Genomic DNA, 11,516 nt, shown 5'->3' on the forward strand with positions numbered 1-11,516 from the left:
TCTGTGAGAGGAGCCTGTGCCTGAAAAGCTCTGCATACAAGGTGTGTACAAGCTGGCAGGTTGAAGAAGGACACAGGTGGTGTTCCCAGCCTACACACACACCTTTCTTGTTGCCTGTTTAATGCTGCGGTTGGAGGGTCTTTGCTGTGAGCTGTGAACTTCGGGACTGTTTGTTTCTGCTCAGGTCAGTCTGGGGAGGGAGGACCAGGAGTGCTCTTCTGTCTCCTCCTGCCATCCTCCCATGGTTTCCTGCACACAGCACCCGTGTCTCATGTGGTGCAGCAGTTAGAGCCTCTCTGTAGATTATTTCTGAAGTATCTATAAGAATGTCACACTGCTGCTTTGTGAGGCACAGTGGGAAGGAAAGGTGTTTTGCCTAGCCAGAATGGAAGGGAAATGATCTCTTCTAGATTCCTTTTTGCTGTGAAGTGCCCCTTGCTATTTCCTTATGACCACTCCTCCTGTCCACAGGCCCTGCTCGGTGTCCTGGGGAGCACCATCTCCCTGCTCGCCCCCCTCCCCGAGTGAGATTTGCAGTGATGGGGTGCTCTGCTGCCTTTCCCTTTGCTTGCATCTCCTACTCTCACCCTGGTGCTGCTCTGTCCCACCCGGTGCTCCCGCTCACCTCAGCCCACCGCCCGCAGCACCGCGGTGCCCGCTGCGCTCTCCTGCTCGAGGTGTCGTGGAGCAGCGCCCGTACGGGAGCTGGCTGGGCTGTGTGAGTTTGCGTGCCCTCGGGCTGGGGCTGTGTGTGCGTTTGTACTTCTTTGTTGGTTTTGCTTTCTGGTTTTCGTTTGTTTGTTTATTATTGTAATGCTTACGTTTGTTTTGCAGCTACACAGTCTTGTGAAGAGAAGCTTCTTGCCTGGGACAGCCCAGGGCAGACATTGGAGTTAGAGCGTGCTCGGTCGGAGCCCTTGCTAACTCCAGTAGTTCCCTTTGTACTTAACAGTGCACCGTGTAAGTTAGCAGCCGGGTAGCGGTAGTGGAGTAGTGCAACTAACGCTAGTCACCTTCGTTGTGAAGTACTCCTCCTCTCCCCCACCTCGGGGCCCCTCGGGGCAGGCGCGGCTGCTGGGAGCCGGCGAGAGGCACGGCCGCTCGCGGCGGGCGGGGAAGGGGCCGGGCCGGGCCGGGCGGCGGCAGGGCTCGCTCCGCGCACGGCCGCCCGCAGGCGGCGCTCCCGCCCGCCGCACCCGGGACTGTAGGGAGCGGCGGCGGCCGCAGGGGGGCGCCGCGGGGCCGGGCGGGCAGGGACTCCCCGGCCGCCCCAAGGGGAGCCTGGCTGCGCCGCTGCGCTTCGTGCTGGGACCTCGGCGCACTGAGAACTGCTGCGGCAGCGCCTGCCTGTGAGGCTACCCAGCAGAGCGAGAGGCTGCCCCTTGTCACTCTTTCCTGCTGGTGTGTGCTTGCTTGCTTCTGTGCGCTGCTGCTGTGTGAGTTAGGACGCCCCAGGACTCATCGCAAGCAGCAGGTGTGAATGCCTTCCTGCCTGAAAGCCTGGGGCGCCGTTCCCTGGAAAGCGTGGCTCAGCCTCTGTGTGTCAGCGCCAGTTCGGGACATGTAGTGAAAGCAAGCTGATGAGCACAGTCTGATGGCATGGTCTGGTTGAAGGGTAGGGCTGGTGCAGCTGCAGGGAGTGGGTGCCAGTCTCTGTGGGATGTGGAGCACACGGGGGCTGTGGTCTGCGGGTTTTGTCACTCGTCCCACGTGGAACCTTTTGCATGGGCCCAGTCTTCAGGCACTGCACACATCTGGGTGTGCTCTGCGTGGGAAGGGCTGCGGTGCGCAGGCCTGCTTCATGTGGAGATGGTTCCAGATGAAAGGCTTTGTAAAAACGTTTTTCCCAATAGACATAGCCCACTGCATCCTTTTAATCCATTCCTTATGTGTCATATTTTGTGTGCAAATGTATACAGTCCAAGTGGCAAAACTAGGTCCTTAGCATTATCAACCAGCTGTCCCCTAACCATGGTGTTTCTGCATCTAATTAATTAGTATGGTCTTCTTAGTGGATACCCAGAGTAGATGCAGACACTTCTTGTAGTCAGCGTGATTACTGTCTTGTTGCTCTTCCACTGCACTTCCAAGTGCTGGAGTGATTAACACATGTGGGTAAAGTTTCAGGGTAGGGGGAATTCAGCCTAGCATCTAGCAACTAGAGTGAAATTCAGCTGCCCTGACTTGGACATCTAAAGATGGCAGGTTGGACTCTTAGCACCATTCTTCTGCTGGTAGGCATCTGAGATACCTCAGGTGAGACTTCCAGTGGTGCTTATTTCTTTAAGGGCCTGCAGGAGGGAAGTCAAGTGACTAGTTCTGTATCAGACACCTGCAATTTAGATGCCTGAAGGCATTCTGCTTTTGATGGTAGGAACTGTACATTATTTGGTAACAGCAAACATAATGATATGGAGAGCATTTTTTTTAAGTGCTTGTACTGTGTGCAGTATGTACTACCTCATGGGAAACTGTGGGGAAGTCTGAAGAGCTGTTGGATGTGCGTACAGTCATAGAACTCAAGTTCTGTTATTTAGCAGAGCCAAGCCAAGCTTTGTAGCATTAAGGACTTGTGTTATGGGGGGGAAATGGAAAAATCTCAGAGGGAATGGGGCCTCCTCTCAGCTGTAGGAGACCAAGAGAAGAGAATGTGGAGGTGCTGATCAGGGGGAGCTTGAATCAGCAGAAAGCAGCTAGCTACCTGTCTTCACTTGCCCAGTATGCTGGGATGGGTTAATGGCAGTGCCATCCTCGTGCTGAAAAGACCTCTGCCATAGCGATCTGCCTGAGGAGCAGAGTGCATATTAGTGTATGCCTAGGATCTGTCTGTCCAACCCATCCATCCTGCTGCGGTTGTCTTTCTAGCTTGTGGAAATCATCCCTACATGTCCCAATTGCTTGTTTGCAGCATTCATAGTAGCTGAGGTATTGGTGATGGTGATGGGCACGTTGCTGGGAGACTTTTTCCAATTGGTCTGGTCTGCCTGGTGGCCATTTTTGTATGGCTGCTATGGTGACAGGTTTCCACATCTTAAGCTGCAAGACAGATGTTTCACATTGGTGGGTTTACTAGTCAGAATCCCAGGAAGCATGTAGAGCTGTCATTCAGGAGACACCTGAATGGAGGGACAAGACAAGCCTTCCTAGAAGAATTTGAACATTACATCTTTATTTCCTTTCTCCCTGCATTATGGGATCACCATTCCCCTATCATACCACTGCCCCCCTACTCTCATATGGGTGGCTGTTGTGACTGCATATCTCCAGAATGCAGGGAGCAGCCTATGACCTATGAGATCTAGACTAATGGTGCTCTGCAAATAGCTTGTAAGAAGCACCCACTTGCCTCATATTCCCATTTAAGTCTTATGTGCAGTTAAATTGCTCTTCTTTCTTGTTCACAGTGCGTAAACAAGAAATTATTAAGATAACAGAGCAGCTGATAGAAGCCATCAACAATGGAGACTTTGATGCTTATACGTAAGTACTGAGTAGTTTGTGCGTAGATGCTTTCCTGACAGGTGGTGTGCAAGTTATGTTTCGACTCCTGGATATGAGTAAGGAGTCACACAGGGACAGTAAGAAGTGTTGTGTATTGTAGCCTTCATCAGTTGTAGTTAGGATATAGTAGACTTGTCTGAGAATAGAAGTTTGTGTACCTGAAACATAGATGCTTGTTTTGTGTGAAGTGCTGACTAGCACCAACCCTGTATTGCTACAGTAGTACCTCATCATCCGGGCACTTACTCCTCAGAGTAGAGAAATTGTGAGGTGCACACAGGGTACAACTCACGTGCCATACTAATACTTTACTGTGTAAATAGCATTTGGGCACAAATGGAGGCTGTAAGGCTGTGCTGCTTTTCTTTACAGAAAAATCTGTGATCCTGGTTTGACCTCATTTGAACCCGAAGCACTGGGGAACCTGGTTGAAGGAATGGATTTCCATAAGTTTTACTTCGAGAACTGTGAGTGGGTAGATTTGGCACCACTATCAGCCTTCTCTCTAATCTTCCTTTATTTCACTTTTTGGGGGAAAATTATTCTTGTTTATTCTGACTACCAGAACCAGCAAGCCCTTGGTTGTGCATGGATTGTGATGCATTTATAAGAGGCAGCATGCTTTCCCTCAAAGCATTTTCCAGCGACGATTTCTGTGCTAACTCCCAGATCCCTTCACTGTAGGCATATGATTTGCCTGGTGCAAATCATTTATAAGCACGGGCAGCAGGAGCATTAAAAGTCTGTGGCACCAGATTTGCTACTGATCTGAAACAGAAAAGAATGAACATATTTTTAAAGTAAAAAAAAAATAAAAAAATAAAAATCTGTATGTTTGAGATAGATGGACTGAATAGTCAAACATGGAAATAATCATGCACAAATGACTGACGTTGGAGTTGACTTGGAGTGTTCCCTAGGCAGTTTCTGATCTCTAAAACCTAATGAACCCCTTAAGTGGATACAAGGGTCACCTTGCCAGCCTGGGATGGTAAAAGAGTGAATTTGCCTCCCTTTCTGGGTGTCTCCACAAGATGAGAAGTGAAATGAAATTTGTTTTATTTTGAGAAGTGAATTGAGGTCTTCAGTATATGAAATTCCGAGTGCTCCAAGTGTGCAGAGGCTTTGTCTCTTTCAGAAGCCTGTACTGGAGCAAGTTTTACATTTTTCTGGGACCTGTTTGTATTTACTGCAGGCCTAGCTTATAGATTTCCTGATCATTTACTCTCTTGCAACAATTTTCTAATAATTAAAACATCATTTCCTGTAACTGAAGGAGCAGCAGGTTTGATATGGAGAGTAATAAGTATCCTTTACAGAAGTGAGAGCAAGGAGAATGGGGGATTCTAGGCAATAGTAAGGGCTCCGTTCCAAAGGAGGAGGATTGGTGCTAGGAAAAAGGATTGGAAAGGCTTGGATGTTTGCCTGGAAAATGACGAGCAATTTTTGTTGTATCCCCAAACCAAGCTGTAGGTGAGTAGACTACAAAAGATGGTGGATGGGAGGGAAGCTGTTCCTCTCACAGTGGTAAAACAAAGCTGATGATTTTGTGCGTTCTGCCAGTGCTGTCGAAGAACAGCAAGCCGATACACACCACCATCCTGAACCCCCACGTCCATGTCATCGGTGAAGATGCTGCTTGCATCGCATATATCCGCCTGACTCAGTACATTGACGGCCAAGGCCGGCCCCGCACCACGCAGTCCGAAGAGACACGCGTCTGGCACCGCCGTGATGGCAAGTGGCTGAACGTCCACTACCACTGCTCTGGAGCCCCTGCAGCACCTCTCCAGTGAGGATCATACACAGGTATGGACTATCACGGAGAGAAATTATCTTGCAGAAGCCAAGGGCTGCTCTATGTGGGAATTCACTGTCGTACACCTAGACTATTCAGAGATATTTAGCTGACTGAGAGAGAACCATTTTCAGTTGTCTGTAGGCTAAAAACTTATGTTGCTCCATGAAAGCCCTGTCCTCTGTACTCAGGAGGGTTATTTACCACTCCTAACAAACTGGAGACATGTGCCAGATGGTTGCTCCTGAGGGTACCAATGTTCCCGTAGTGCTTCCTCAGCTCTGTGCTCAGACCACAGTTAACGGTCCTGTTCTGCAGACCAGAGAGGAAGAGTATCACAAGGTGCACAGGGGTTTGCTGTTTCCCAGCTATCAGGGATCTGCTTTCTGTACTACAGAGAAGTCTCTTGTTTGGTTGCTGTGGCACAGTGGTTTCTCTTATTTAGATGTACGTAATCTTTCTGCCTCCTTTCATTGTATGCTGAAGTTTATTTCATGTTCATTTTTAAACACCTAAGTTTCCTAATCTTAGCAACTTTTTACTAATGATTTTCTATTTATGAGCAAAGGGGGAAAAATCCCAAACAAACAAAAAACCAATTTCCATACTTGGTAAGGAAGCTTTTCTAAATGTGGTCATTTGAGAATGAGGCACACTGGTATAGTATTGGCTTCTTGTGTACTGCCAAGAGCAGTATTTATTCTCACGTGTTGTGAGGGATTGAACCCTACTGATGGCAGTGGAAAGAATGTGGGCCATCACAAGTGAATTGCAGAGATCACAGATGGAATTTAGAAAGCGACAGCCAGTCTGGATGCACTGCAAGCAAGGAAGCTTTCAAGAGATCTGAATGGTCAGCTGAATTTTCAGGGAGTCAGACAATTAGAAGTCTAAAGCCTTTGGAGGGAGGAAAAATTATTTATTTACATCACTTTTCATCGCAGAAATGTTGAGTAAGGCTTCTGTCAGACTTAGTCTACTGCGAAGTATCAAAACAGATTCAGAGCAAATCAGGAAATAAAAGACATTGCATTGTAGACATTAAGAACGTTGAAGGATGTAAGTATTGTAGACTTAAAAATAATGATGACTGTAGTTCTTCTATTTAAGGCAAAAGCAAATTGGAAATGAAGCAGGAACTGCTCCTTAGGAGCAGACTTTTTGATCACTCCTTCGGGGAAACTTCTTCAACTTCTGCCACACGTCGCTATGGGATAGCAGGCCCAGATCTGCTCCAGTCAAGCAATTGACTTTAGCAAGCAGCTATTCTGTGAGCATAATTAGTAGTCTGGAAAGGAAAATACGTTCCCTTTGTAGGTCTCCTGATGAGCCTTGATCTGTTTTAGGAAGAGTTTCTCCCTGCACCAAGTAATTAGCCTACAGAAAAACTTGTTTAGTGAATTGTGTGCAGCTAACATTTGACTTTCTTTCCTTTCATCTGTCCTGTTCTCCCCTCTCCTTTCTGGTTGGATGCTACCTCTTCATGACTGCAGCAACTTGCGGAGATACTCAGCTGGAGGGCAATATCTTCTTAGCAAGCAGCTCTGGAGTGCCTGAGTGACAGCAATGGTCATGTCTGTTTTGACATTAATAAATAAATATAGAAAAATTACAAACAGGCAGCAGCCAAATGCACGAAACCCTGCATGCATCTGATGCTCCAGGCGCTGCCTTTCTGTTGTTTTCCATGGATCCATCGTGTCTGTTTCTGCTGTACGAAGGTGTTTTTAAATCTTAAAAAAAAAAAAAAAAAGAAAAAAAAAAAAAAGACATGTTGTTTGTATAAAATAATTAAAAACCAGGAGTAATGCTAATTAAATGACAGATTATCCAACATGCCCCCTCCCCCAGGGCTGAGAAAATGGCAGCAGCTGGAACATCTATCTGAAATGAAGTGAGGGGGAAAGCAAAAGTGAAGGAGAGAGAGAGAGGGAGAGGAAAAAAAGAAGGCGGCTTGAGCAGCGGATGGCTGAACTGTGTTCTACAAAGCCCAGTGGAAGTTAACATCGCGTTCAGGCTGAACTGTGACTTCAGTCAGTGAGCGGTGGCGTGGAGACCCCAGAGGAGCCAGTGTGAAGGCTGGGGCTCGTGAGCGAGGAGGCGCTTCTCTTCGTATTGCCCAGCAGACTGACTTCAGCCTGAGTTTCTCCTTACATTTCTGCACAGCAAGAACGCCGTGGAATGCTGGATGCTCGACTGCTGGATCCCAAAACAGACTTTTTTTTTTTTTTTTTTAAAGAAATAAACAAAACGGGATGTTGATTTAAAACTAATGGTGGAAGCAGGGATTAAAGAAAATGGATTTAAGTGAATATAACTTAGATAGAAGCTTGCTCTTCAGAGATATAAGTTCTAGGAACAGCCGCTAGCTGGCTAGACGTGGAGATTTAAAGCCAGCTTATTTAATTAACAGCATCAACAAAAAAGAAAAGGAAAAGGGGAAAAAAAAATGCATTGCGTTAAGAGCAGAGATTTCAGAGGAAAGAGGGTGTATGTCTGGGATTTTCTATTCTTTGTTTTTTCCTTTCTAGTAGCATAGTTGGGATCCACAGTGCTGCAGAACACGTGTTCCTTAGGAAGCAGACAAGAAACTTAGTGTTACGTTCTTCATGAAGACTTGCACATACACTCCTATATGAGGCATAAATAGCGTGTGTTTTTTATACCGAAATATATGCACCCATAGAATTAAAGGGGTTATCTGGCCTCCTGTTTGATTTGTTTGATCTCCGATGAAAATAGCAGTGGGAGCCAGCAGCCCCAGCCAGGTGCTTCTCCCCACCACTATAACCCATCTGATGTTTGTAAGTGTCATGTTTCCTAGTGTTTATTTGGATAATTTTTCTATTTTTTACAGTGATGTTGTAACACAGAAAACTATCAGATCAGAACCTCAAACCGTAGCTGTAGGACTCCGGGCCACCTCCTGGTGCTGCCTCTGGGTGTTAGAGGATACCTCATGAAGCAGAGGGGAAAGGGAATTAGCACATGTGATCTGATGTTCGTCCTTTGGGCCAAGTCATCTTCCTTTCTTTTCTTTGCTGGAAAGGGAGTCCGTTTCCTTTATTCATTGCGTAGGGAATGTGGAATTGTTTCGTTGATCTTCCCAAGAACCGATCCAAGCCCCAAGAAGTAAACTGCCTTTCTGGTGGACCCTTTCAGTAACAGAGTTTGTCTTGACCAAGGGGAAGGACAGGCTTATTCATTATTTACAGAATCTGAGATGGGCTTTTACCTGAATTTCTGTCTACCCTTAATCGTTTTCTGGATCCTTGAAGGAAATTAACGTGATTGACAGCTTATGAAATGTGAGGCAACCTCAGTACAGACTACGGGACAGAAGAAAGCTAATTTGGAATTTTAATCCTACTTAACAGAATGCAGAAAATAAGAGCTGTTGCACAAAGTGGGGCTGTCTCCCCCAGATAGCTGTCTGCTCCCTATTTTGGAGAGGTGCTGTCCTGCACCAGGATTGGATCAGCCAACCTGTCAGGCAGGAAGAGACCACGTGCATCTCTCAGGTTTGTCTGAGTAAAAATTCTTCTCTTCCTCCCTCCACCCCAGGGAGGACTGCGGGGCTCGAGCACAGAGGGGGCAAACACTAGGTGTTAATATTTCCAAACCTTTTAAAGACAGCACTAAGCCAATGAGTGAAGTGGAAAAAATGAAAAGCCTTGATATTTTATTCAGGTTGATTTTTGTTTTTTCTTTTTTATTTTAAGTCATGAGAGCGCAAACAGGAGATTACAATTATGCCATTTAAAAGGATAAATACAAAGCATTATGCATGCCTTCTTTAGGTCTGATCTTCCTTGTCTCTTTACCTGATGATTATTAATAAGACAAAGAAAACCCTCTGTATTAAGTATCTGCATCTTTCAGAGAAAATTTAAGAAGAAAAGAACTCTTGGGTTTTTTGGTTTTGCACAGTCTTGGAGACAAACTCTCTTTTGTTTTCTTTTTGTTTGTTTTGTTTCCTTTTAAGTTAATGAGAACCCTAGCTTGGTATGGCCATTATCAAACACAGCTGTACACCTTTAGCATTCTTAATGTTCTCTTATGGGGCTAATATAAGCATCTATATAATATATATTATAAATATCACATTTTAAACAGGAAATGGAAGGCATTTGATGCAGAATTTTTGCATGATATAGAAATAACTAAAGTTAGCTAGTGTTTGTTTGTTTGGTCTGAATGTTGGTAGAACCTTCATAGCTTTGTTACAATGAAACCTTGAACTGAAGATATTTAATAAAATAACATTTAAACAGTGCACAGTTTCTGAGTGTCACATTTTTACATTTTAACCATGGGACTTCTGGTGTAAAAAGAGCTGTTTTCTGTGTCAGTAAATAATGTGATCAGAAACTATCCTATTTAAAAAGGAAAAGGTAAGTGATACTGTAACTGAAAGGAAAAGGTGGTGGCGTTATTTGAAACAGAGGGCCAGGAGAGCCCGTGCAAATAAACTTTAGGATATTTTCCTGATGGACCAAGGAATAATAGGGAAGTATTGCTTCTGATCCTGATAGCCTAGCTGTGCTGTTACCTCCTTTCTTGGTCTGTGTTTTCCTCTCTGGTGTTTCAGCCTTTTTGTGGGAGAAATGTCTCTGCTTTGGGTCTGCTGGACGTAGATGTGCTGACGCAAGCTGCTCGGCAGCCCTAGGTCTGCAAGCTGCCCTATTTAATTCATATCCTAGACTGGGCACTCCTGTGGAGGCCCAGACCCGACCACTGGCTCCTGCAGAGCCACCTGCTCCAGCAGTGCAAGGGGTTTGCAAAGCAGACATCATTTGGGTTTCAGCTGCTGGCTTTGCTCCTCTTAGTCCTCCACTGCCTTGGCCTTTTCCTTTAGTTTCCAACCTCATGCTGCTTATGCTGCTGGTGCAAGAGCAGCCAGGTGCCTTGAAACCCCTCAAAGTGCTGCAGGTACCTGGTAAATCAGCTGGTACTGCTTGAGGAAGTGATTGCTTCTCCTGCCTGAAGAAACAGGAGGAAAATTGTCCCTAGTTTGAAGGGAGGTGAGACTTTGCAGCCTGCTTGAGTGGGATGAGGCCATCTGCTCATGGCCAGCAGGTAAGCTCCTGCTGTCGCAGTTAATTTTATCTAGGTGATCTCAGAAGAGGTGTTTCAGTACAATTCAATATGCAGTAAGAAAAGATATAATAAAATTAGTGATGAATTCACATGCTTTTTGTAGCTCTTTTGACGAGGACAAGTCATTTACATGCTGCTACTGGAAAGCAGCACAACAGGAGGGCTGGTTTTAGGTCCTGCTGCAGCCTAGATTTGGGTTTGGTGATCCTTGTGGGTCCCTTCCAACTCAGGATGTTCTGTGATCTGTCAAGAATATTCACGTACCGTATGCTGAGCTTTTCACAGAGGGTTCCTCCATGTGTTCATGAGACATATTTATTAGTAAGGATTATAGTGTCTAAGTTGCACTGCATATGCCTTCACCTCTTGCAACTGCTCTATTAGTTGTCTTGGATGAGGGCTCAAAAAACGTGCCAACTTGATAAATTCTGTTCAGAAAGGGTTCTTGTGTTGCTTTCATTTGTCTTCCACTTGTTACAGCGGGGACTGTGGATGGCTCCGATCTGCAGCATTGCATTAGAGCCTGAGACTGCAGAATTGTCACAAACTTGTTTTCCAGTATGCCATGACTGGTTGGAGTCTAATCGTCCTCTTGGTTAGTATCTGCCATCTTCCTAGCTAAGAGAAGCACGTGAGCACGGTTTCCCCAGCTCTCCTTTTTTACAGACCTGTAATTAACACATGGACCGATTATGCTGTGGAAGACTGATGATCAGTGGTAGCTTTTACTTGTGCTTAAACCAGATGTCCCCGTAAGCCAGGACCGGCCTGCTGTCGCTTGCTGGGCTAGTGGAACGTGTTTTGGCAGGATGCTGTTGTGCTGTGCTATGCCTGAGAGGGGGAGAGAAGCACAATCAGAACGAGACCTCAGATGTGCGTAACCTTTTCGCTTTATGATGAAAACCTTTTCCTCACATGTAACTGGTCATCTGTACAAATGGATGGAGCGTTTGATTGGCAAGCAGGAAGCCCGTGATCTGTTTCTGGTTTTGCTGTGGCTCTGCAGGGAGACTGCAGAGAACATTGCCATGTGCTTCAGCATTCCTGTGTGCTGATAACAGGGCTGACCCCTGTAGAAAGCCAAATCACCGAGGAGCAGTGATGGAGAGCAGCTGGG

The 11,516-nt window shown here is 46.0% G+C and overlaps 1 protein-coding gene across 16 annotated transcripts in view; it reads left to right on the forward strand.

Moving 5' to 3' along the window:
• The window catches only part of CAMK2G (calcium/calmodulin dependent protein kinase II gamma), a 111,612-nt gene extending 102,037 nt beyond the window's left edge, over positions 1 to 9,575 (forward strand). For 15 of the 16 annotated variants that reach the window (XM_072340743.1, XM_072340751.1, XM_072340746.1 and 12 more), the window contains 4 exons: positions 3,405 to 3,480; positions 3,874 to 3,968; positions 5,065 to 5,310; positions 6,793 to 9,575. In XM_072340743.1, the coding sequence (XP_072196844.1) occupies positions 3,405 to 3,480; positions 3,874 to 3,968; positions 5,065 to 5,297 (404 nt within the window). In that variant the 3' untranslated portion in view covers positions 5,298 to 5,310; positions 6,793 to 9,575. The remainder of the gene's footprint in view (positions 1 to 3,404; positions 3,481 to 3,873; positions 3,969 to 5,064; positions 5,311 to 6,792) is intronic. The other variant, XM_072340744.1, reaches the window with a different exon arrangement.
• Positions 9,576 to 11,516: the final 1,941 nt, after the last annotated feature.

The sequence above is a fragment of the Excalfactoria chinensis genome, chromosome 6 (assembly GCF_039878825.1).
Source record: "Excalfactoria chinensis isolate bCotChi1 chromosome 6, bCotChi1.hap2, whole genome shotgun sequence".
Taxonomy (NCBI): domain Eukaryota; kingdom Metazoa; phylum Chordata; class Aves; order Galliformes; family Phasianidae; genus Excalfactoria; species Excalfactoria chinensis.